The sequence below is a fragment of the Protopterus annectens genome, chromosome 5.part0 (genome assembly GCF_019279795.1).
Source record: "Protopterus annectens isolate FY-2018-M chromosome 5.part0, PAN1.0, whole genome shotgun sequence".
NCBI classification, from domain to species: domain Eukaryota; kingdom Metazoa; phylum Chordata; order Ceratodontiformes; family Protopteridae; genus Protopterus; species Protopterus annectens.
The window spans coordinates 392,741,759-392,769,317 of record NC_056735.1 but is presented as its reverse complement, the minus strand read 5'-3'; the positions used below and the strand labels follow the sequence as shown (position 1 = coordinate 392,769,317).

Sequence of the window (27,559 nt, the reverse complement as noted above, 5' to 3'; positions counted from 1 at the left end):
CCTGAATTCCAAAGTCTTGGGTCCTGCATCGGCTGCTGTCGCCCCTTCCCTGACGTCAGGTCGTCAGGGGTATAAAAGAAGACGCCGACGCCATCTTGCCACGCAGTGCCCGAAGCAGAAGCAGTTCGCAAGTGCCGGTCGGCTGACTCCTGAGATTTTCGTGTTCAAGTTTCAGACAGAAAAAGTCTTCAATAAAGCTAAGTACCCCGTTGGGGAAACTTTTTTCTTGCTCCAGACCGATGTCAGAAAAAGGTAATTGTATTTCTTGTGGAAAGCAAATACCTCATAAGGATTTTCATTCTTACTGTATTCCTTGCCTAGGCCCTGTTCACAACATTTCTGGTTGTCGGTTTTGTGCTAGATTTAACCAACGCACTATTAAGCGTTGGTATGATTTTGCTTTAAACTATTTTGGACGCCGGTTTAATTATCCAGAAATGTCGTCGGATAGCCATCCAACTACCGGAGTTCACAAAAAATGCAAAGAAAAGGAGAGAGATAAACAACTGAGGTCCAAAACCGACGACGAAGCTTCTCCTAAGCCAGTCGCCGATTCTCAGTGAGGCGCTTTCACAGCCCCTGACGCCCGCTACTTTAGAGTCGCAGGCCGCTACCGACTCCCACGTGGAGTCGGCTATGCCGCTGGAAACTCAAGGTATTGGAGCCTCGGACACTATTCCCTCAGATGGGTCTGGAGCCACTGAGCAGGCACCGGCTTCTGAGGGTGTATTCAGACCTAAATTTCTTTACATTAAACCGACTTCAGCTTCAAAGGCAAAGACTATAGCACCTTCTAAAGCAAAGAAACAAACTCAAGAGCCATGTGGACAGGCCTCTATGCCCAAAAAACAGATGCTCAAAATGGCCGAAGACTTGATTACCTTGATCAGGGGTTCCCATCCCCCTCCAGATAAGAGGCCTAGGCAAGAGACTGACTATGAATCTTCAGATCAGGTTTCTATTTCTTGTGATTCCTCTTCTGATCAGGAATATTCTCTTCCCCCCATGAGGATTCTGATGCTGAGGAATCTATACCTTCAGCTTCTCCTCCAGAGGACTATTCTTTTGGGGAAACCTTGCATACCATGAGGGAGCATTTCCAATGGGAGAGCCAAGATTTTTCAGAATCTAAAAAGAGGCTCGGGGATTTCCTTTTACTACCTCAACACAGGCCTTTAGCCATTCCACCTGTGTTAGACATTGTAGATTATGTGTTTTCGGAGTCTAGTCTGACCCCTGACTCCTTATCTCCAGCTCCTGTTAAGCCTGACAGATATTACAGGGTTCCTGACTCTCATAAGTTCCTTTTTAAAAACCCTGCTGCAGACCCAGAAACTATTTCACAGGGTCCCAAAGGAGTTAAGGCTTCCGCTGCAAAAAACCCTACCCCCTCTGACAGGGATTCTAGGGCACTGGATAGATGGGGAAAAAAGGTTTACACATTTGCTACCTTGGCTATAAGGGCCTTAAACTGTCAGTTTCATATGCTCAAATATCAGCAACATGTAATGGCATTGCTTAAACAGAAAATGTTGTTAAACTCTAAATGTGCAGAAAACAAGGAAATGCAGGATTTATTGCATGCAGCTGAACAAGTTGGAAAGCATACTTTGCAATGTGGTTTTGATTCTTTGGAGGCCTCCTGCAGGGCCGCAGTTACGGGTTCAGTAATTAGAAGGCATGCTTGGTTAAAGGAACAAAATCTGCCTGATCATGTTAAAGTTAAATTATTAGATGCACCTTTACAGCATGATACTCTGTTTGGTGTTAAGGTAGAAGAGGTGTTAAAGAAAATGGAGGACAAAGCTAAATCTGTGCAAACTGTCAAAGATTTTTTGCAAGTACAGCCTCCTAGGTTTAGTAGACACTGGCATACAAAGAATTGGTCCTTTCCTGTGTCTAAAGACAGACCTCAAAGAGGCAGATCCAATCGCCCTAGAGGCAGATCCCAGGCGCAAGGTTCATATAGGTCAAAGCAATGGGGTGCTTCTACCTCCAAAGTTGGAGAAGACAAATCACAGCCATACAGGAAACAGTCCCAATGACTTCCCCCTGCCGGCACCAAGCACTTGTCCTGGTAACACCCTTAGGGGGGAAATTAGCACTTTTTTCACAAAATTGGCACATTATAACCCAGGACAAGTGGGTTCTAAATATAGTGTCACAAGGCTACAAGTTCCATTTCCATACCCTGCCAAAGGCAAACGGCTGACCAGATCTCCCAAAAAAATCAGTGGGCAGAGGCACAAAAACAAGTCTCATCCCTCATGGACATGGGGGCCATTCAACAACTACCAGAGCAAGAGCACGGACAAGGATTTTACTCAAGACTGTTCTTGGTACCCAGAAAGTACAAGGCCTGGAAACCAATCCTGGACCTATCTATTTTGAACACATTCCTGGATATACCAAAATTCAAAATGTTGACTTTACAGCAGCTTCTGCCCATGCTGGGCAAGAATGCTTGGCTTGTGACTTTAGACCTAAAAGAGGCATACCTGCATGTCCCAATCATATATTCATGCAGAAGATACCTCAGATTCAAGGCTGGATCAATGCATTACCAGTTCTCTGCACTGCCCTTTGGCTTATCTACTGCGCCCAGGGTCTTTACAAAGTGCCTGGCACCAGTAATTGCATTCTGCAGACAAAGAGGAATACAAATATATCCTTACTTGGACAACTGTCTAATTCAAGCAGAGAACAAGGACATACTTCTACAGCATCTGGCATTTGTGAAAAGACTTCTAACATGCCTAGGGTACACAGTCAACGAAAAAAAATCAAAACTAGTACCCTCTCAAGAGATAATATTCCTGGGTGCAAGCGTAAATACAACTGCCCAGATGGCTTATCTCACGCCAGACAAACAAAGGCAACTGACTACCTATTTCAAAATGTTGGCAACAAAGGCCCAGTTATCTGCAAGAAAAATTCTGCAGGCTTTGGGCTTCATGGCATCCTGCATCCTACTAATTCCATATGCAAGACTGCACATGAGGAAACTTCAATGGTACCTAAAATGTGTTTGGACTAGACATTGCCACAGCCTGGAAACAATGATTACTCTCATTCCCTGCCTGCGACAGGAATTTCAATGGTTGAGGAAGGCTTGTCACCAGAACAGGGGACAGCCATTCACATTACCCCCAGCCAGGCAGATACTAACAACGGATGCTTCAGATTATGCCTGGGGGGCCCACATGGCAGGAAGATGCATTCAGGGCACATGGTCCTCAAACCAAATGCATCTACATATCAATCAATAGGAGATGCTAGCTGTTCAAAATGCCCTGACACCCTTCAAGGACCTACTTCATCCGGGACACCTACTGATAAAGACAGACAACACCATGGTCATGCGGTATATAAACAAGCAGGGGGGCACACATTCTTACCCCCTTTGCAGACTAACCATGACTTTGTGGGACACAGCATTGACTTACCAAGTACATCTGCAGGCACAATTCCTGCCAGGAAAGGAATACACTTTGGCAGCCGAACTAAGCAGAAACCTCATGGACCCCCACGAGTGGCAGCTGGAACCACAGGTCTTCAGCATGATAACAAGGAAATGGGGATGCCCGGACATAGATCTATTTGCCTCCCCTCACAACTACCAACTAAAAAGATTCTGCACAAGGACTTATCACAGACAAGCATTGAAAGTGGACGCCCTATCAGTATATGCCTTTCCTCCACTGCCTCTCCTCCCCAAAGTACTCCTAAAGGTCAGACAGGAGAAGCCAAAGATGATGCTGATTGCCCCAGACTGGCCACGCCAGTACTAGTATCCAATCCTAAGGAACTTATCTCAATGCCCAGCTTGGACCTTACCTCAAATACCTCATCTACTGTCCCAGCAAAACAATCAGATCCTGCATAACCTACTCAGTACTTTAAACCTGGCAGCATGGCGGATAATGTAGTCATACAAAACACACCTCTCAGTAAAGCTGTGAGGGATGTCATTTTGGAAGCCAGAAGGCCTAGTACTAGAAAATCTTATGCTGGGAAATGGAAGAGATTCTGTGCTTGGAACCAGGCACAAGGAACTGATACGGCTGTTCCAAATATTCCTCAGATTTTGCAATACTTAACTGAGATGCTGGACAAAGGCCTATCTTTTTCATGAATTACAATTCATGCCTCTGCCATTTCGGCTCATTACAATACAGAGCCACCAATCTTTTCTCATCCTTTATTAAAGCAGTACCTCAGAGGAACCAAAAACTTAAGGCCTCCAAGGAGATCACCAATGCCTGCATGGGACCTCAACTATGTCTTGGAAAAACTCACCCTGCCTCCTTTTGAGCCAGCTGCTACTGCTGACATAAAGTTTTTATCTTGGAAAACAGCTCTGCTCCTAGCAATAACTTCTACAAGACTGGTTTCAGAGCTACAGGCACTCATGGCTGCGGTACCTTTTATCCAGACAAGGTCTCTCTGAGGACAAACCCAACATTTATGCCTAAGGTGTTGTCCAGTGTGACTCTTAACCAAACTATTCATCTGCCATCTTTTTATCCAAATCCACAGAACAAGGGGGAGAGAATTCTGCATTCTTTGGACGTACACAGACAACTTAGATGCTACTTGGACAGAACCAAAGTTTTCAGGAAGACAGAGCAATTACTAGTGGCATATGCTGCAGGATCACAAGGAAAGGCTATCTCAAAGAAGACTATTTCAAAGTGAATAGGGCACTGCATTCATTTCTGCTATTTACACCATGGCAAGCCAGTGCCTAAAGGCATTAGGCCACATTCAACCAGAGCTGCAGCCACTTCAGCAGCCTTTCTCAAGGGAGTACCAACCAAAGACATATTAGAGGCTGCTACTTGGAGTTCAGTGCACACCTTTACAAAGCACTATCATCTGCCACTCTACTCTAAATCCAGGTCAGGCTTTGCCACTGTAGTTCTGCAGGGCCTCATAGCCGCTCCTAATGCTGTTTAGCTCTAGCCTCCCAACCATAGCTTTGGGACTCCACCCAAATGACTGCAGCAGTGAAACACAAAGAACATAGTACAGTTGTGTACACTTACCATAAATGTAGATGTTTGAGTGTATTCACTGTTGCAGTCCAGGTTACCCACCCGTCATCCCCCTTTTTTCTACTGGAACTTTTCTTTCCTTCTCTGATTTATACAACCTATGAGGTGTATTTGCTTGTAGGAAGGTAAATGTTTATATTGGTGTATGTATTCTTATATATATATATATATATATATATATATATATATATATATATATATATATATAAATTTTGGCTACTCTTTTAGGGGGCATCTGCTGACATCTGGGGCAAGAAAAACTGAAGAAAATGGCGTCTGCTACTTCTTTTATACCCCTGACAACCTGGTGTCAGGGAAGGGGCGACAGCAGCAGACACAGGACCCAAGATTTTGGAATTCAGACCGACTGAGGGCAACCTGCCAGCAGGATTATCCAAATGTAATGACTGCAACAGTGAATACACTCGAACATCTACATTTATGGTAAGTGTACACAACTGTACTTTCCCTTTGTTGTTATCTTTGAATGCATGTACAGCCTTTTTAAGAGGCACTTACCTTATTAGAGTCTTTTGAGGATCATGCCCCTCTTGGGAGCATATGTTTTGTTTTAGATAAATGATTCATCCTTTTTAACTAGTTGCTGCTGCAGATTTGAAATATGTATCTTGGAAAGCACTGTTAGGTGTATATGTAGTGGCACTGTCTTTTTATGCTTAAGGTGCTCATTTAAACAAACCTCAGTCTGCTAACCTGCTTGTATTCTTTACTACCGATACTTAGAAGGTGAATGTTTACATTTACTGTCAAGTTACAGCAGACCTGTATCCCAAAATGATTGTGCCATGACACAGCAACTTTGAGACCCAAAGTGTCAAACTGATGGACTTGCCCTCTGCAGGCCGAATAGTAGCACTTGTTCCCGGGTCCACAACCATTGGGAGATGCAGTATTCAAAGTTTATTGTCATTGTGGGCTCTGACAGTGTCTAATTGTGTGATTGTCATAGGATACAGGTTGAAGGTGTGACAGTCCACTGTAACTCTGTAGTAAATTGAATATTGGATGTACTGTATATATCTCCACATACAGCCTGGATTTTATGTGGACAGGACCAAATTCTAGTAATTTTCCCTTTAGAAAAATAAATTGTATGGTAAAGTTTCAATGTTACTTTATTCAAGTGACTGTGTGATTGTCCTGAATTGTTTTATAAAAAAATACAATAAGCCTTTGTCTTCTGTATCTCTTAGGCGTTTTTCAAAAACGCATCCTTAGATGTGTATCAGCTTAGTGAGCTTCATGGAATACTTTTGCAAGACTCTGCAACCTGTAATCTCTAAATCTCATTCTTCCTTTAGTGCCACAGTTATTAGAAGTATCTGTGAAGTCACTGAGGAGAATATGCTTTTGACTCTGTCCTATTGTTGACAAAGATGGACCTCTTCAAGCTAGATACAGAAGTTATGTACTTCCCATAACATTGATCTGGATGATTTCAGTCCTTCCTCATCAATGTATCCAATCTCCGTCTGCCTGCCTCTTGTTGACATGGACTAAAGTTCCTTTAGTTTTTATTATGGTACAGTGGATATAAAAAGTGTACACACCCCTGTTAAAATGCCAGGATTTTGTGATGTAAAAAAATTAGACCACAATAAATAATTTCAAAACTTTTCCCACCTTTAATGTGACCTATAACCTGTACAATTCAATTGAAAAACAAACCTGTTAGGGGGAAAAAATGTAAATAATAAAAAACGTACAATAAGCTGGTTGTATAAGTGTGCACACCCTTAAACTAATACTTTGTTGAAGCACCTTTTGATTTAATTACAACGTTCAATCTTCTTGGGTAGGAGTCTATCACCATGGCACATCTTGACTTGGTAATATTTGCCCACTGTTCCTTGCAAAAATGCTCTAAATCCATCAGATTGCGAGGGCATCTCACGTGCATAGCCCTCTTCAGGTCACCCCACAGATTTTCTGTTGGATTTAGGTCTGGGCTCTGGCTGGGCCATTCCAAAACTTTTTCTTCTGGTGGAGCTATTCCTTTGTTGATTTGGATGTATGCTTGGGGTCATTGTCGTGTTGAAAGGTGAACTTCCTCTTCAACTTCAGCATTCTAGCAGATGCCTGAAGGTTTTGGGCCAAAAGTGCTGGTTTTTGAAACTGTACATAATTCCCTCCACCTTAACTAAAGCCCCAGTTCCAGCTGAAGAAAAGCAACCCCAAAGCATGATACTGCCACCACCATACTTCACTGTGGGGATGGTGATGTTCTTCACGTTTCACTGTTGCAGTCATTACATTTGGGTTGCCCTCAGTCGGCCTGAATAACAAAGTCTTGGGTCCTGCGTCGGATGCTGTCCCTTCTTCATGACGTCAGGTCGTCAGGGGTATAAAACATGCAGCCGACGTCATTACATCAGTCTTTCTTGCCGTGCAGTGCCCGAAGCTGAAGCAGTTCGCAAGTGCCAGTCGGCTGATACTTAAAGCTAAGTACCCCTTTGGGGAAACTTTTTCTTGCTCCTTACCGATGTCAGTAAAAGTTAATAATTCCATTACTTGTGGAAAGCAAATACCTCATAAAGATTTTCATTTGTACTATAATGTTCATCGTGCATACAGCTGCAGTCATAACAGATGGGTTTTCCTGCCGTCAGGCAGGTCCTCGGTCGGCCGAATTCCAAAGTCTAGGTCCGGCGTCAGATGTCGTCGCTTCTTCCCTGATGTCAATGCGACAGGGGTATAAAAGAACCAGCCGACGCCATTTTCTTCAGTCTTTCTTGCCGCGCGGTGCCCAAAGCAGAAGCAGTTCGCAAGTGCCGGTCGGCCAGCTCCTGAGATTACGAATATTTTTCAACCGAAGTCTTCTTGAAAGCTAAGTACCCCATTGGGGAAACTTTTCTTGCCTCAGACCGATGTCAGACAAAGTTAATAATTGCTTTTCATGTGGAAAGCAAATACCGCATAAGGATTTCCATTTCCTCTGCATTCCTTGCTTAGGCCCAGACCACAACGTCTCGGCCTGTCGTTTTTGTGCTACATTCAACAGACGCACTATTAAGCGTCGGGCGGAGTTCGGCCAACACTATTTTGGCAAAAAGTTTAATTACATTATGTCGTCGGATAATCCGACTCCAGTTTTGAGTAAAAGACGCAAAGATAAGGACCGACATACGAGGTCCGCGACTTCTACCGACACCACGCTAAAGCCGACTACTGGTGCTCCGGTTCTCAGCGAGGCGCCTACGCAGCCCCTGACTACCGATGACACTTCATTAGCGGTGTCTTCTGTGCCTGAGGTCGCAGGCTCTTCGGCCCACACCCCGACTACAGATACCGAAGCCCCTCTTGGCAGGGAAACTCAGAGTTTAGACAGGCCTGCCACCTCTCAAGGTGTCTTCAGGCCTTCTTCTTTTTCCATTAAGGCTTTCACTAAATCTAAAGCAGCCATGCATTCTAAAAGACAAGCTCCACAGGGCCCCTCTCAAGGCCCCATGCCTAAAAAGCAGATGCTCAAAATGGCTGAGGATTTGATTACTCTTATCAGGGGTTCCCAACCCCCCTCGGACAAAAGGCCCAGAGTGGAGGAAGAATACCCTTCCTCGGACCAGACCTCCATTATTTCAGAACATTCTGAAGACCAGGAACATTCATACTCCCCTTTTGAAGATTCTGATGCAAAGGAGTCCATTCCCTCTGTCTCCCCCACAGAGGACTACTCTTTTGGGGAAACCTTGCATACCTTGAGGGAACACTTCCACTGGGAAGGCCAAGATTACTCAGACTCCAAGAAAAAGGCTCAGGGATTTCCTCTTGCTCCCTCAGCACAGGCCTCTGGCTATCCCTCCTGTCTTAGACATACTAGATGATGTGTATTCAGAGGCCAGCCTCAACCCAGATTCTTTACCTCCAGCTCCAGTCAAGCCTGGCAGGTATTACCGGGTTCCTGATTCACACCAATTCCTATACAAAAGCCATGCGGCTGACCCAGAAACCATTTCACAGGGTCCCAAGGGAATTAAGGCCTCCACTGCCAAAAATCCATTACCTTCAGAGAGAGATTCCAGAGCTTTAGAAAGGTGGGAGAAAAAGGTATACACCTCGGCCACCTTAACCATGAGGGCATTAAACTGTCAGTTCCATATGTTAAAGTATCAACAGTTTTTGTTATCTCAGTTGAAAAGTAAAATGTCACAACCTGAACAACCAGACTTGAAGGAGTTGCAGGATTTGTTGCATAGTGCAGAGCAAGTGGGTAAACATACCTTGCAATGTGGTTTTGATGCTTTAGAGGCCTCATGTAGAGCTGCTGTTACAGGATCAGTCATACGTAGACATGCTTGGCTCAAAGAGCAAACCTTACCAGATCATGTCAAAGCTAAACTACTAGATGCACCTCTTCAAAAAGATGTATTGTTTGGTGTTAAAGCTGAGGAGGTATTAAAGAAAATGGAGGAAAAGGCAAAATCAATGCAAACAGTGAAAGATTTCCTACAGGTACAACCTCCACGTTTCAGTAGAAATTGGCCTTCAAAAAATTGGTCCTTTCCAGCCACGGACAGACCTCAAAGAGGTAGATACAGGCGCCCGAGGGGTAGAGAGCAATCTCAAGGATCATTTAGAGGCAGACAGTGGCAAGCACCTACACCAAGAGATGGTGAGGATAGTTCACAGCCATTCAGAAAGCAGAACCAATGACTTTCCCCTTTGCATGCCAAGCAAGGCTCAATTGGCAACACCTTTAGGCAGAAAACCGGCGTTATTTTCGAAAAATTGGCATATTGTCACAAAAGACAAATGGATCCTGGACATTATAGACAGAGGCTACAGATTCCACTTTCACACCCTTCCAAAAATGAGAGGCATGCCAAACCTGCCACACAATCAAAGGGCAGAGGCACAAAAACAAATTTCAGATCTCATGGACATGATAGCTATTCAAGAGGTACCTGCACAAGAACAGGGTCAAGGTTTTTATTCCAGACTATTCCTGGTACCAAGGAAGGGCAAAGATTGGAGACCTATTTTGGACCTATCCATCCTAAACACATATTTACTCGTACCAAAATTCAAGATGCTCACATTACAGCAGCTTCTTCCCATGCTGGGCAAGGAGTCTTGGCTGGTAACATTGGACCTCAAGGAGGCATACCTGCATGTCCCAATCAGACAAGATTGCAGAAGATACCTCAGATTTCTTGCAGGTTCAACCCATTATCAATTCTCTGCATTGCCGGCTTATCTAGTGCGCCTATAGTGTTCACGAAATGCCTGGCATCAGTAATTGCCTTCTGCAGACTTCAAGGGATACAAATATACCCATATTTGGACGACTGCCTGATCCAAGCGGACAGCAAACACATACTTCTGAAACACCTGGCGTTTGCAATAATGTTGTTGAATTCTCTGGGATACACAGTCAACAAAAAGAAATCAAGACTAATACCCTCTCAAACAATAATTTTCCTGGGTGCCAGCTTGAATACAAACACCCAGATGGCCTACCTCACGCCAGAGAAACAAGGGCAACTAACTCATTACTTCAGAAAACTGGCAACCTTCACCAGGCTGACTGCAAGGAAAATCCTGCAGGCTCTGGGATTCATGGCATCTTGCATCCTACTAATCCCATGTGCAAAGCTGCATATGAGAAAACTTCAATGGTACCTAAAAAACTTATGGTCTCAACACAGCCACAGTTTGGAAACAATTATACCACTGATTCCATGTCTTCAAAAGGAATTTCTGTGGTGGGCTCAAGCATGCCAAAGAAACATAGGTCTCCCATTCTGCAAGCCTCAAGCAAATCAAGTCATCACAACAGACGCCTCGGACTACGCCTGGGGCACATGACAGATCGGTGCATTCAGGGCAAATGGTCCCAAAAGAAAAGCACCTACACATCAATCAAAAGGAAATGCTAGCAGTAATAAATGCTATTATGGCTTTCAAAGACCTACTGCATCCAGGCCAGCTATTGATAAGGACAGACAACACCACAGTGATGTGGTACATAAACAAACAGGGAGGAACCCATTTATACCCCTATGCAGGCTAGCCATGTCTCTTTGGAACATGGCTCTGGAATTACAAATCCAACTTCAAGCACAGTTCCTGCCAGGCAAGGAAAACACGCTGGCAGACAACCTAAGCAGAAATATGACAGATCCACACGAATGGAAGTTGCATCCTCAAGTTTTCACAAAGATAATTCAAGCATGGGGAAGGCCAGACATAGATCTCTTTGCCACCCACAGAAATTACCAATTGACAAAATTCTGCTCAAGGACCTTTCATCCACAGGCCTGGAAAGTGGACGCACTCTCTTTCATTTGGACAACAATGACAGTTTATGCCTTTCCACCTCTTCCTCTGCTGCCCAAAGTTCTATTAAAAGCCAGAGCAGACAGACCAAAGATGATTCTCATTGCTCCAGACTGGCCAAGACAACACTGGTACCCACTCCTGAGGAGCCTGACGCATTCCCCACCATGGATCCTTCCTCTAATGCCTCTTCTACTGACTCAGCACAACTTCAAAACTCTTCACAGTCAGCTGAAAACACTCAATCTAGCCACATGGAGGATTCCTTAAATTCACAACAGACCCTACTCTCCAAGGAGGTGCAGGATGTCATTTTGGAGGCCAGAAGGCCTTCTACTAGAAAAGCCTACTCCGCAAAATGGAAACTGTTTTGTGCCTGGAATCAGAAAAAGGGTCAGAATCCTGAAATACTGAATTTACCTCAAATATTACAGTACCTAGCTGAGACGCTAAACAGTGGACTTTCATTCTCCTCCATCAAAATCCATGCCTCAGCCATTTCTGCAGAATACAACACTGATCCTCCTTTATTCTCTCACCCTCTCTTAAGACAGTTCCTCAGAGGGGCTAAGAATATAAAACTCCCAAGGAAGCAACCAGTACCTGCTTGGGACCTCAATTTCATTCTAGAAAAACTGACCCTGCCTCCTTTTGAGCCAGCTGCTTCAACAGAACTGCAATATTTGTCATGGAAAACAGCCTTCCTTCTGGCTATCACCTCAGCACGCAGGGTTTCGGAACTACAAGCCCTCATGGCTGTGCAGCCTTTCATCATTTTCCATCAGGACAGAGTTTCCTTATGAACCAACCCTTCTTTTATGCCAAAGGTAGTATCCAGGGTAGCCTTGAATCAGGCTATACACTTACCTACCTTTTACCCTAATCCACAAAACAAAGTGGAGAGACTACTACATTCCTTGGACTTTCACAGACAGCTCCGTTAATATTTGGACAGAACAAAGCCTTTCAAAAAATCAGAGCAACTCTTTGTGTCCTATGCTACAAGTGCTCAAGGGAAGCCTATTTCCAAACAGATAATCTCAAAATGGGTAGCCCACTGCATTCGCCTTTGTTACTCTTTTCATGGTAAAACTGTACCTACAGGCATCAGATCTCACTCCACAAGGGCCACAGCTACCTCTGCAGCTTTCCTCAGGGGGGTTCCTACCAAAGATATTTTGGAAGCAGCCACTTGGAGTTCTGTACATACTTTCTCCAAGCACTATCACCTACCATTATACTCCAAATCTAGAGCGGGCTTTGCCACTGCAGTCTTGCAGGGCATCCTGGCTCCTCCTAGTTCCACTTAGTGCCTACCACCCCTTTTTTAGCTTTGGGATTCTACCCATCTGTTATGACTGCAGCTGTATGCACGATGAACATAGTACAGTTTTGTACCTACCATAAATGTAGATGTTCGAGTGCTACTACAGCTGCAGTCAAGGTTTCCCTCCCTCCTTCCCCTCTTGGGACAGGCCTAATGGCTAACACCTCCTCATACAACGTGATTTGGGGTATTCTTTTATGGTGTATTTGCTTGCAACTACTGTTTTTTGATTTTATTGCATTGCATTATTACATAAATTTATGTTTTGCCTTCCTTCTGGGGGCACCTGACATCTGGGGCAAGAAAAACTGAAGAAAATGGCGTCGGCTGGTTCTTTTATACCCCTGTCGCACTGACGTCAGGGAAGAAGCGACGACATCCGATGCCGGACCTAGACTTTGGAATTTGGCTGACCGAGGACCCACCTGACGGCAGGAAAACCCATCTGTTATGACTGCAGCTGTATTAGCACTCGAACATCTACATTTATGGTAGGTACAAAACTGTACTTTCCTTGCCTAGGCCCTGACCACGACGTACCTTGCTGTCGGTTTTGTGCTTTATTTAATCAGCTCACTATCCGTCGTCGGTACATTTTTGCTTCTAATTATTTCGGTTCTCGGTTTAATTATCCAGAAATGTAATTGGTTAGCCTTCCGACTATCGGAATTCTGAAAAAAACACAAAGATAAAGACAGAGACATATCGCTGAGGTTCAGAACTGCTGACAACGCTTCTCCTAAGCCACTCGCCAGTACTCAGTGAGGTGCTTTTGCAGCCCCTGATACCCGCTACTTCTGATTCGCAGGCCTCTACTAAGACCCATTCGGGGTCCGGTATGCCGCGAGATGCTTGACCTATGGAACCCGTGGATGTCTCTACCTTGGATGGGTCCGGAGCCACTGTGCAGGCACCGGATTCTGAGGGTGTATTCCGGCCTACAGACTTGCATATTAAATCGACACCACCTTCATTACTAAGGCCTAAATCTCGTGCCATGTCTAAAAAACTGACACCCAGGCCACATGTTCAGGCCCCTATGCCTAAAAAACAAATGATCAAAATGGCTGAAGATCTAATTTCTCTAATCAGGAGTCGTCAACCTCCCCCCCTCTCTGAGAGGCCTAGGGCTGGACTTTATTATGAATCTTCTGATCAGGATTCTGTTTCTTTGAAATCTTCTAATGACCTGGATTTGTCCATGCCTACTTATAAAGGATTACGATGCAGAGAACTCCATTCCCTCTGCTTCCCCTCCTGAGGACTTTTCTTTTGGGGAAACTTTACATGCTTTGAGGGAGCATTTCCACTGGGAAAGCCAGGAATTTTCTGATTCAAAAAAAAGGGTTAGGGATTTCCTGCTTCTACCTCAGCATAGGCCTTTGACTATACCTCGTGTACTAGACATTGTTGTTGATGTTTTCTCGGAATCCAGTTTGGCCCCCGATTCCCTGCTTCTGGCTCCTAGTAAGCCCGACAGATACTACAGGGTTCCTGAGTCCCACAAGTTCCTTTTCAAAAATCCTGTTGCAGATCCAGAAACCATTTCTCACTGGCCCAAGCGCATTAAGGCTTCTACTGCTAAAAATCCTACCCCTTCTGATAGAGATTCCATGGCGCTGGATAGATGGGGTAAAAAGGTTTATACTTCTGCGACCTTGGCAATCAGAGCATTAAACTGCCAATTTCATATGTTAAAATATCAACAGCATATTATTGGACTGCCTAAACAGAAAATGATGTTGATTCCTGATTGTGTGGAAAATAAAGATTTACAGGATTTAATGCATTCTGCTGAACAAGTTGGAAAACATACTTTGCAATGTGGTTTTGATTCTTTAGAGGCCTCCTGCAGGGCTGCTTACTGGGTCTGTGCTTAGAAGGCATGCTTGGCTTAAGGAGCAATCTTTGCCTGATCATGTTAAAGCTAAATTGATGGATGCTCCTTTAAATCAGGACCGCCTGTTTGGCAATAAGGCTGAAGAAGTTCTAAAAAAGGTGGAAGATAAACTAAATCTATGCAAACTGTTAAAGATTTCTTACAAGTGCAACCTCCAAGATTTAGAAGGCATTGGAAGAATTGTTCTTTCCAGCTCCTTCCAGATCCTCTCAAGCCAAACCCAGACACAGCAAAAACCCCAGGATGTTCATCGTGTTACCCTGCTGCAGTCATCACACTTGGGTTATCTTGTCGTCAGGGTCCCGCAGTCGGCCTGAATTCCAAAGTCTTGGTCCGGCGTCGGTTGCTGTCGCTTCTTCCCTGACGTCAGTGCACCAGGGGTATATATAATGCATCCGACGCCATTTTCTTCAGTCTTTCTTGCCGCGCGGTGCCCGAAGCAGAAGCAGTTCGCAAGTGCCAGTCGGCCGACTCCTGAGATTTTCGAAGTCGAATTTCAGATCTGAAGTCTTCAATAAAGTTAAGTACCCCATTGGGGAAACTTTTCTTGCCTCAGACCGATATCAGAAAAAGTTAACAATTGTATTTCTTGTGGGAAGCAAATACCTCATAAGGATTTTCATTCTTACTGCATACCTTGCCTAGGCCCAGACAACAACGTCACTGGTTGTCGTTTTTGTGCTAGGTTCAATAAGCGTACTATAAAAAGACGTTTTGATTTCGCACGACACTACTTCAGTAGAAAATTTAACTACACGATACCGTCGGAGCAACCGACTACCGGCGTGCACAAAAAACGCAAGGATAAGGACAGGCAACCTAGACCCAAGCCAGACTCTGAGGCCTCGGCTGGGCCGGTCTCCGGTTCACCGGTTTTCAGTGAGGCTCCTACGCAGCCCCTGGCTACCGCAGATTTGGAACCGGAGACCGCTTCGGAGCCTTTGGCGGAGAGTGCTAGGCCGACACAGTCATTTTGTGTAGCCCCTACCGACGACACTGCAGAAAGAGATGTCGGTGCTGCAGAAACACCTTCGGTTTCTGAAGGCGTCTTCAGACCGACGACGCTCACCATAAAAACGTATCCTAAGCTTAAGACTCCTATTAAACCAAAAAAGACTGCACTTCAGTCTCCTGTTCAAGGCCCCATGCCTAAGAAACAGATGCTTAAAATGGCGGAAGATTTGATCTCTTTAATCAGGGGTTCCCAACCTCCACCCGACAAAAGGCCTAGACAAGAGGAAGATTATGCCTCCTCTGATCAAGGGTCTATTTCCTCAGGCTCCTCTGAGGACCAAGATTACTGTTTTCCCCCTTATGAAGATTCTGATGCTGAGGATTCCATTCCTTCAGCTTCTCCCCCTGAAGACTACTCCTCTGGGGAAACTTTACACACTATGAGGGAACATTTTCACTGGGAAGGTCAGGACTACTCTGACTCAAAGAAAAGGCTCAGAGAGTTTATTTTACTCCCCCAGCACAGACCTCTTGCCATCCCCCCCAGTTTTAGACATTGTGGATGATGTTTACTTAGAATCTAGTTTGAACCCAGATTCTCTGCCTCCTGCTCCAGCCAAACCAGACAGATACTATCGAGTGCCTGACTCCCACAAATTCCTTTATAAAAGCCCTGTTGCTGATCCAGAGACCATCTCCCAGGGTCCCAAAGGGGCTAAGGCTTCTATGGCAAAAAATCCTGTACCCTCTGAAAGGGACTCCAGAGCACTAGACAGGTGGGGGAAAATGGTTTACACCTCAGCCACTCTAGCTATACGAGCACTAAATTGCCAATTTCACATGCTAAAAAATCAGCAATTTCTAATGTCTCAGTTAAGGCAAAAAATGAGCACACTCCCTCAACAGTCTGAATTGAAAGAAATGCAGGATCTGTTGCATGCAACTGAATAGGTGGGCAAACATACTTTACAATGTGGGTTTGATTCTTTAGAGGCTTCCTGCAGAGCAGCTGTCACTGGGTCTGTTATACATAGGCATGCTTGGTTAAAGGAACAAACTCTGCCTGATCATGTTAAAGCAAAGCTTCTAGATGCTCCCTTACAGCAGGATGTCCTATATGGAGTTAAAGCAGAAGTCTTAAAGAAAATAGAGGATAAGGCAAAATCTATGCAGACAGTCAAAGATTTTTTACAGGTACAACCCCCTCGCTTCAGCAGAAATTGGCCAACAAACAATTGGTCCTTTCCAGCTACTGACAGACCACAGAGGGGTAAATAGAGACATCCAAGAGACAGAGGGCAACCACAAGCCCAATACAAACCTCGACAATGGGGCACTGCAACACAGAAGGGAGGAGAAGACAGGAACTACTAGAAGGCAAACTCAATGACTTACGCCTCGTCTGGCCAAGCAACACTCTCTTGGCAGCTCCCTTGGGAGGAAAGCTCGCACTTTTTTCAGACAACTGGCACATTGTCACAAAGGACAAATGGGTCCTAGACATAATTTCACGAGGACAGATTCCATTTCCACACCTTGCCAATGAAAAGAGGAATGCCAAACCTGCCACAAAATCACTGGGCAGAGGCACAAAAACAAATTACAGCTCTCATGGACATGAGAGCCATTCATCTGGTACCTACACGGGAGCAAGGCCAAGGATTTTACTCAAGACTCTTTCTAGTCCCCAGAAAGGACAATGCCTGGAGACCAATTCTGGACCTTTCCATTCTAAACACTTTCTTACAAGTACCCAAATTCAAGATGCTAACACTACAGCAGCTTCTTCCAATGTTGGGCAAGAAAGCATGGCTAGTAACTTTGGACCTCAAGGAGGCATACCTGCATGTCCCTATCAGACAAAGTTGCAGAAGATACCTCCGTTTCATTGCAGGTTCAACCCATTACCAATTCTCTGCACTGCCCTGTGGCTTATCCACTGCGCCCAGGGTCTTCTCAGAATGCCTGGCACCAGTAATTGCGTACTGCAGACAAAGAGGAATTCAAATATACCCATACCTGGACGACTGCCTCATCCAAGCAGAAAGCAAGGACATCCTCTTATAACATCTGGCTTTTGTAAAACATCTTCTAAGTTGCCCGGGGTACACAGTAAACGAAAAGAAATCAAAACTAGAACCCTCACAAAATATGACATACCTGGGTGCCAGCTTGAATACAACGGCCCAGAAGGCTTATCTGACGCCAGACAAACAACTACAACTGACTCAATATTTCAAAACAATGGCAACAAAGACCCAACTCCCTGCAAGAAAAATTCTGCAGGCCTTGGGCTTCATGGCATCTTGCATACTTCTAATACCATTTGCAAAGCTGCATATGAGGAAATTACAGTGGTACCTAAAAAGCATATGGTCTCAACACAGCCACAGCTTGGACACAATGATATCTCTCATTCCCTGCCTACAACAAGAGTTTCTATGGTGGTCACAGGCATGTTACCTCAACAAGGGTCAGCCTTTCACCTTGCCCCCAACCAGGCAAACTATGACAACAGATGCATCGGACTACGCCTGGGGGGCACACATGGCAGGACAGTGCGTTCAAGGCATATGGACTGCAGATCAAAGGAATCTGCACATCAATCAAAAAGAGATGCTAGCTGTACAGAATGCTCTGACAGCCTTCAAGAACCTTTTACATCCAGGACAACTTACAATAAGGACGGACAGCACCACAGTAATGTGGTACATAAACAGGGGGGTACACACTCCTACCCTCTATGCAGGCAAGCAGTGACCTTGTGGAACACAGCACTGGCTTACCAGGTTCAGGTACAAGCTCAATTCCTGCCAGGAAAAAAGACCACATTGGCAGACGACCTCAGCAGAAACATCATGAATCCCCACAAGTGGAAACTGGATCCACAAGTATTTGCAATGATAACTCAAAAATGGGGCCTCCCAGACATAGACCTGTTTGCCAGCCCCCAAAACTATCAGCTAACAAAATTTTGTACAAGGACTCTTCACCATCAAGCTTGGAAAGTGGACGCACTCTCATTCGGTTGGAAAAACCTGACAGTTTATGCCTTCCCTCCATTGCCTCTTCTCACAAAGGTGCTTCTGAAAGTCAGAAAGGAGAGACCACAACTGATACTCATAGCCCCAGACTGGCCACGCCAGCACTGGTACCCACTATTAAGGAATATGGCCCAGGGCCCACCTTGGATTTTACCACAAATTGCCCATTTGCTCACACAGCAAAACAATCAGATTCTACACAGCCAGCTCAAAACCTTAAATCTGGCTGCATGGCAAATCAGCTAAGCATCCAGTCAGCTCCTCTTTCCCAAGCAGTTATGGATTTTATTCTGGAAGCTAGGAGGCTCAGCACCAGGAAGGCCTACTCGGACAAATGGAAAAGGTTTTGCGCCTGGAACCAAGCTAAAGGCCAAAATACACTTCAGCCTCACATGCCTCAGATTCTACAGTATTTAACTGAGATGTTGCACAAAGGACTTTCTTTTTCTTCCATTAAAATCCACGCATCAGCTATTTCAGCCCACTACAACATGGATCAATCCTTATTTTCACATCCACTTCTAAGGCAGTTCCTCAGAGGGGCAAAAAATATTAGGCCCCCCAGGAGAGCACCTACACCAACATGGGACCTCAATTTTGTTATGGAAAAACTTACGCTACCTCCCTTTGAACCAGCTTTCTCTGCTGATCTACAGTTTTATATCATGGAAGACTGCCCTGCTGCTAGCAATAACTTCAGCCAGAAGAGTCTCAGCAGTGGAACCTTTCCTCATTTTCCATCAAGACAGAGTTTCTCTACGAACTAATCCTTCCTTCATGCCTAAGGTGGTTTCCAGTGTGGCTTTAAATCAAACCATCCACTTACCCACCTTCTTCCCAAATCCACAGAACAAAGGAGAAAGACTCCTGCATTCCTTGGACATTCACAGACAACTTCGTTACTACTTGGATAAAACTAAGGTTTTCAGAAAATCTGACCAGCTCTTTGTATCCTATGCTACAGCTTCACAAGGGAAGGCTATATCAAAACAAACCATTTCCAAATGGATAGGACATTGCATTCATTTTTGCTATACCCATTATGGAAAACCAGTTCCTGCTACCATAAGGCCCCACTCTACCAGGGCAATAGCTACATCTACAGCCTTCCTCAGGGGGGTTCCAACCAAGGAGATTTTGGAAGCTGCAACTTGGAGTTCAGTACACACCTTTACCAAACACTATCACCTACCACTTTACTCTAAGACTAGAACTGGCTTCGCCACTGCAGTTCTGCAGGGCCTTCTAGCCTCCTCTAACCCTCTTTGACTCCTCCACCCATCCTTAGCTTTGGGATTCTACCCAAGTGTGATGACTGCAGCAGGGTAACACAATGACCATAGTGCAGTTTTGCACCTACCATAAATGTAGATGTTCGAGTGTACACCCTGCTGCAGTCCAGGTTACCCTCCCTCCATCCCCTGTGATCTAACTGGCTAAATCTTTACAATACCTTCCTGATGTATTTGCTTATAGCTGGAGGGATTTTGTGTTTGTGCAAAATTTTCTTAAATTGGTACTAATTATTGACCACCTTTTTGGGGGCACCTGACATCTGGGGCAAGAAAAACTGAAGAAAATGGCGTTGGATGCATTATATATGCCCCTGGGGCACTGACGTCAGGGAAGAAGCGACAGCAACCGACGCCGGACCAAGACTTTGGAATTCAGGCCGACTGCGGGACCACCTGACGACAAGATAACCCAAGTGTGATGACTGCAGCAGGGTGTACACTCTAACATCTACATTTATGGTAGGTACAAAACTGTACTTTTCAGTCCCAGGGTACTCTCAGAGCTAAGCAGTGGGGGGCCTCCACTTCCAAATCTGGAAATAAGACACCCCCCCTACAGTAAACAGTCTCAATGACTTCCTTTTAAAATTACCAAGCACTTATCTTTCAACTGCCCCTTTGGGGGGAAAGATTGCTCTTCATGCAAAGAACTGGGAACTCATAACCCAGGACAAATGGGTTTTAAATATAGTGTCCCAGGGATACAGATTTCATTTCCACACATTGCCAACACCAAACAGATGGCCAGACCTGCCCTCAAGTCAGTGGGCAGAGGCTCAAAAACAAGTACTTTCTCTCTTAAGCATGGGGGGTATTCAGCTGGTGCCAGAAGAGGAAAAGGGACTAGGTTTCTATTCAAGGCTTTTCCTGGTACCCAGAAAAGTCCTGGACGTGTCTACTCTAAACACCTTTCTGGAGATTCCAAAATTCAAGATGCTGACTCTTCACCAGTTACTTCCTGTGCTAGGCAAAGATGCCTGGATGACAACTCTAGATTTAAAAGAAGCATACCTGCACATCCCAATCAGGGAATCTTGCAGAAGATACCTACGCTTCAAAGCAGGCTACTTGCATTATCAGTTTTCTGCACTGCCCTTTGGCTTGTCTGTTGCTCCCAGGGAATTCACAAAGTGCCTGGCTCCAGTTATTGCATTTTGCAGGCAAAGAGATATGCAAATATATCCCTACTTGGATGATTGTCTAATTCAGGCAGAAAACCAGGGCATACTTTTAAATCATCTGGCATTTGTAAAAAGGGTTCTAACTTTTCTAGGGTACACCATAAACGAAAAGAAATCACAATTGGTACCCTGCCAACAGATTACATTCCTGGGTGCAAGCTTGAATACAACTGCCCAGATGGCTTTCCTCACGCCAAAGAAGCAAATTCATTTGGTAACTTACTTCAAACAAGTGGCCACAAAAACCCTGCTATATCTGCAAGACAAATACTGCAAGCTTTGGGGTTCATGGCCTCCTGTGTTCTTCTAATTCCATATGTAAGAATGCATATGAGGAAACTACAGTGGTATCTAAAAAGTCTATGGAGTCAACATTGTCACAGCCTGGAAACAATGATTCCTATCATACCTTACCTACGCCTGGAGTTCCTATGGTGGGCAGAAGCCTGCCACCAGAACAAGGGATTACCATTCACACTACCCCCTGCCGCCCAAACCTAACTACAGATGCATCAGACTATGCATGGGGGGGGCTCACCTGGCAGGGAAGTGCATTCAGAGCAAATGGAACCTAAATCAAATGCACCTACATATCAATCAAAAAGAAATGCTAGCTGTACAGAACTCTCTGACAGCCTTCAAGGACTACATTCTTCCAGGACAACTAATGGTAAAGATGGTTATGTGGTACATAAACAAGCAGGGGGGTACACATTCCTACCCCCTCTGCAGACTAGCCATGGCATTGTGGAACACAGCCCTGAGCTACCAAGTGCATCTACAAGCTCAATTCCTGCCTGGAAAATTGAATACACTGGCAGACGGACAAAGCAGAAACCTCATGGACCCACACGAGTGGAAACTGGAACCACGGATTTTCAACATGTTGACAAACAAATGGGGGAGCCCAGACATAGATCTATTTGCCTCCCCCCAGAACTACCAGCTGGACAAGTTTTGCACAAGGACTCCCCACAAACAAGCCTAGAAAGTGGATGCTCTGTCCTTCAGCTGGAAAAATCTATCAGTTCACGCTTTTCCCCCTCTGCCTCTACTCTCCAAAGTTCTACTAAAAGTCAAACAGGACAAACCAAGGATGATTTTGATTGCTCCAGACTGGCCGCGCCAACACTGGTACCCCCTCCTGCGCAGTGTGTCGCAAGTATCTCCATGGCACCTGCCTCAGACCCCTTCACTGCTGTCTCAGCAAGAGAACCAAATTCTGCATCCTCAGCTTCCAACATTAAACCTTGCAGCCTGGCTAATCACTTAAATTCACCCTTATCATCCCTCAGCAAACCTGTGATGGATGTCATCTTGGAGGCGAGGAGACCTAGTACTAGAAAATCTTATGCTGACAAATGGAAAAGATTCTGTGCCTGGAACCAATCTTTAGGGATGAGCACAGCAGCGCCCAATTTACCTCAAATTTTGCAATACTTAACTGAGATGCTTCACAAGGCCCTGTCTTTTTCCTCCATTAAAATCCATTACTCGGCTATTTCAGCTCACAACACGGAACCACCCCTCTTCTTTCATCCTCTACTCAAGCAGTATCTCAGAGGGGCAAAAAACTTGAGACTACGCAGGAGAGCTCCATCCCCTGCCAGGGACCTTAACTTTGTTTTCGAGAAACTCACTCTACCTCCTTTCGAGCCAGCTGCTACTGCAGACTTAAAATTTCTTTCCTGGAAAACAGCCTTCCTTTTAGCAATCACTTCAGCTAGAAGGATATCTGAATTACAGGCCCTTATAGCAGTGGATCCTTTCATTATCTTTCATGCGGACAGGGTATCTCTCAGGACCAATCCATCCTTCATGCCCAAGGTGGTTCCCAGTGTGGCTCTTAATCAGTCCATTCATTTGCCAACCTTCTTTCCCAATCCACAGAACAAAGGGGAATGGATTCTGCATTCCTTGGATGTGCACAGACAACTAAGATTCTACTTGGACAGGACTAAATCTTGAAGAAAATCTGAACATTTGCTGGTAGCATTTGCTGCAGGTGCAGAGGGGAAGGTTATTTCAAAATAGACCATTTCTAAATGGATAAGCCATTGCATTAATTTCTGCTATAAGCACCATGGAAAACCTATTCCCCAGGGGATCAGATCTCACTCCACCAGGGCTGCATCTACTTCTACAGCCTTTCTCAGAGGTGTCCCTACCAGGGATATCCTGAAAGCTGCTAGCTGGAGTTCTGTGCATACTTTCACCAAGCATTATCATTTACCAATTTTCTCTAAATCCAGAGCTGGCTTTGTCACTGCTGTCTTGCAGGGCCGTATAGCTGGCCCTAATGCTGTATAAACTCCTCCTCCCAACCATAGCTTTGGGAATCTACCCAAATGTAATAACTGCAACAGTGAAACACGAACAACACAGTACAGTTGTGTACACTGACCATAGCTGTAGATGTTCGAGTGTATTCACTGTTGCAGTCCTGGTTAACCTCCTTCCAGCCCCCTAGCCTTTACTGTGCTTAAAAGCCTTTTTGGTGTATTTGCTTTTGGTTGGAGGTATACTTTTGTGTTTTTGTGTTTATTTGCTCCCCATTAGGGGGGCACCTGACATCTGGGGCAAGAAAAACTGATGTAATGATGTCGGCTGCATGTTTTATACCCCTGACAGCCTGATGTCATGGAAGAAGGGACAGCATCCGACGCAGGACCCAAGACTTTATCAGGCCGACTGAGGGCAACCTGCCAGCAGATTACCCAAATGTAATGACTGCAACAGTGAATACACTCGAACATCTACATTTATGGTAAGTGTACACAACTGTACTTTCATTTGGTGATGCGAAGTGTTGGTTATGCGCCAAACGTACCTTTTGAAATTGTGGCCCGAAAGTTGAACCTTAGTCTCATCAGACCATAACTCATTTTCCCACATGCTTTTGGGGAGACGATGTATTGTTTTGCAAATTTTTGCCGGGCTTGGATGTTTTTCAGTGCAAGAAAAGGCTTCAGTCTTACAATCCTACCCCATAGGCCATACATATGTAGAATACGGGAGATTGTTGTCACATGCAGTACACAACCAATACTTGCCAGAAACTCCTGCAACTCCTTTCAGTGTTGCTGTAGGTCTCTTGGCATCCTTCCTGAACAGTTTTCTTCTTGTCTTTTCATGAATTTTGGTGGGATGTCCAGTTCTTTGCAACGTCACTGTTGTCCCATATTTTCTCTACTTTTTGATGACTGTCTTCACTGTGTTCTATGGTATATCCAATGCTGTGGAAATTTTTTTGTACCCTTCTGACTGATACCTTTCAACAATCAGAGCCCTTTGATACTTAGTAAAGTCTCTGCGAACCATGGCTTTTGCTGTAGCAGGCAACTGAGTAAATGTCAGGGAAATCCTACTAGGACAGCTGAACTTTGTTTGGGGTTAATCAGAGTCTCTTTAATTGATGGCAGTTGTGTACCCAAGACTGAATGTTGTAATTAAATCAAACGGTGCTTCAACAAAGTATTAGTTTAAGGGTGTGCACACTTATTTAACCACATTATTGTACATTTTTTATTGTTTATATTTTTCCCCTAACAGATTTGTTTGTTTTTCAATTGAATTGTACAGGTTGTAGGTCACATTAAAGGTGAGAAAAGTTTTGAAATGATTTATTGTGGTCTCATTTTTTATATCACAAAAACCTGGCATTTCAACAGGGATGTGTGCACTTTTTATATCCACTGTATGTTTTGCTCTTATAAGTAGTCATGACAGAAATATGGAAATGAAGTTGTTTTGCAGAGCATTGTGGGTGAAAGGGAAGGGGCTAGTAGCCTGTAAAAGCCTAATAGCATTAGTCCTACTTTTAACAAAGATGGAGCTTCTTATCCAGATCCAACATTTATGGTTAGTACATAAATTTCATTTGTTTCTATTCAAAAGCAATGCCAGTTTATACGTTCAACAGCAACTGATTCTGTTGTACTGCTTGATTTTTATTAGTATCACAAGTTGTGTAGCTTACTTTTTTAAAATCTTACTTTGTTCTCCTTTGTTATATTGCTGAAAGTTTTTTGCACACATTATAGCTGATAGAGGTTTATAATTTTGCCCAACCTGATATTGTTTGACTATTGGGATTTGAAGTCATTTGATAATTTGAGAAGTCAGTGTTATGTTAAACAAGTAAGAAGGAGTTTGTTTCAGTTTTCATAGCTCTTTTCAACTGTCATATCCCTTGATATTTATTTATTTATTTATTTATTTATTTTGGTTCACATTCTTGGTGACATATACAGACATGGATTCCTTCTCTGATAACTAATAATTAGCCCAGATTATATGTCTGAGGTTTTTCTAGTAAGTGACTAATTCTGGAGTGAGTGAGTGAGTGAGTGAGTGAGTGAGTGAGTGAGTGAGTGAGTGAGTGAGTGAGTGAGTTCAGCAATTTTATATATATATATATATATATATATTACGTGTGTGTATGTGCATATATATACACACACGCACACATACATACACATGTATGTATATGTGTGTGTATGTGCGTGTTTATATATTGCCCTGTATCACTTAAGATTCATCTCCTAGCCTTATGCTTGCTTGTCTGGCAACTTTCTCCTGATATTGTTTTATCCACATGATTTATGCCAGGCTGTGACACCAGATTATAGTCTGCTTCTTACAGGAGATGCAAGTCAAACTATTGAAACATTTTTTTCTGTTGATACAAATTTTAAAAAAATCATGCAGCAGTTTTGTTAGCTTATCCATTTCCATGTTTCCTGATTTATTTCCAACCTCCTTTTAGACTGGAGGCAAACACAGCACTTTAATCCAGTCGCACTCTTTGAACACAGCTGTAAAAAATGTAAGCATATATGTATATGAAGTTAATGAACCATTGCATGCATCACAACTTAATGTTTTAATGTTTTTGTGGTGTTTCAGAGTCCAGCAAATCGTCCAGTTTTCAGTTACCAATTAAACTGTCTAATTCATTGGATAACTATGCATCCAGCTTAGCCAAAGCAATTGAAGCAGATGCCAGAATTGTTCTTTTTGGGGAAGACTCAATTCCAGGCACTTTGTCAGGTGTCCAAACTGTTTTTGGAAGTGCAGGTTCACGAAGAGGAAGTCGAATGATTGCTGGAGAAAGGCCTCGAATGGAGAGCATTGATGAAGGAATTGTCAATGATGGGACTGAAGAAGAACACAGTTTAGTTTAATATGTCAAGATTCCCAGATGTTTTTATCATAAAAGCATCCAAGAATGTATTCTTAGTCTACACTCTTCAAACATTGTTATTTAGGACTTCTCAGAAATTACACTTAAAGGATTGAAATGTATTGCTAAATTAATATAGGTTCTTAATTTCAATATGGACTTTTTGGAAGTATTTTTTAATTGTGATTTATATGGGCTTTTCTTTTTATGAGTGCATTTTCCTTGATAATGACATTTTGTTATATAAAATAGGAAAATTTTGACTGTTGACAGAATTTTTTTTTATTAATGTGGACCAGTTATCAGTTTAGAACCACTGCTTGCTCAGAGTTAATTATTTGGAGGAGGAGTGTAAATTATTATTGCTTTACACATTGTCTTATGCTTGTCTCCAAAGGGAAAGTACAGTTGTGTAAGCTGAGCTTACCGTAACAGTAAATGTTCAAAGGGGTTTACTGGCAAAATCTCGCCAATAACTTGTGCAGGTGTTCACTTACCCAACCTGAAATGTCGTAAAATCCAATTGCTGAACGAACACCCCCTGCTACTTATATTTACAAACTCCAAGATCGCACTACAGTGAAGGAAAGGGTAAATCCATTCAAAATGATGACTCCACAAGAGTGAATGCACACTAGCATTCGCTCTTGTGGATTCAAACTTTTCAAAATTAATGTTATGACACCTTGGAAGAGTGCCTTTCAACCTTCCAAGGTCGCATAACTGTTTTACGATATTTTGATGACAAATCGTTCGAAAGATCTCTGCTGCAGTAGCCTTAGCTATATGGGTTATATCTTGCCAAGGATATAACAACTGGCCCACTTCCAAAGCTTCTGGGTACCTTCCATGCATCCAGCCTGTCAAGCAGCTCGAGCTGTGCTGACTAAAAGACAAGTTGGGAGCGAAGACCTTCAGAGCTTTCCTGCCAGCAGAGAGAGGGAGGCTGAGCCCTGAAAGAACAAGGCTAAGAATAACAGAAAGCAAATGTCCACACCCTAGCATAAAAATGCACCAAAAAATAAGGGGTTGGAGGGAGGGAGTGACTACTGCAGCAGTGATCATTCAAACATCTTCTTTTAGGGTAAATTCAGCTTACACAGCTGTACTATTTTCTTCATATTGATCACTGCTGCAGTTGCTTTAGCTATATGGGAGGTGGAAGGAGAAGGGTCCAGGAGCCTCTGGAGAATGGACCTAGCAAAGTATGACCTAGAGAATTAATCCAGCTCATAATGCTTTGTAAAAGTATGTACAGAGGACCGAGTAGCAGCTCCTAGAATGTTTCCAAAAAGCCATAGAAGAAGCCAAAGTCCTTG

At 43.9% G+C, this 27,559-nt stretch overlaps 1 protein-coding gene across 1 annotated transcript in view; it reads left to right on the top strand.

The window, feature by feature from the left end:
• GPR161 (G protein-coupled receptor 161) overlaps positions 1-26,501 on the top strand; it is a 39,033-nt gene extending 12,532 nt beyond the window's left edge. The window contains exon 2 of the mRNA XM_044071762.1: positions 25,964-26,501. Within this exon, the coding sequence (XP_043927697.1) occupies positions 25,964-26,241 (278 nt within the window). The 3' untranslated portion in view covers positions 26,242-26,501. The remainder of the gene's footprint in view (positions 1-25,963) is intronic.
• Positions 26,502-27,559: the final 1,058 nt, after the last annotated feature.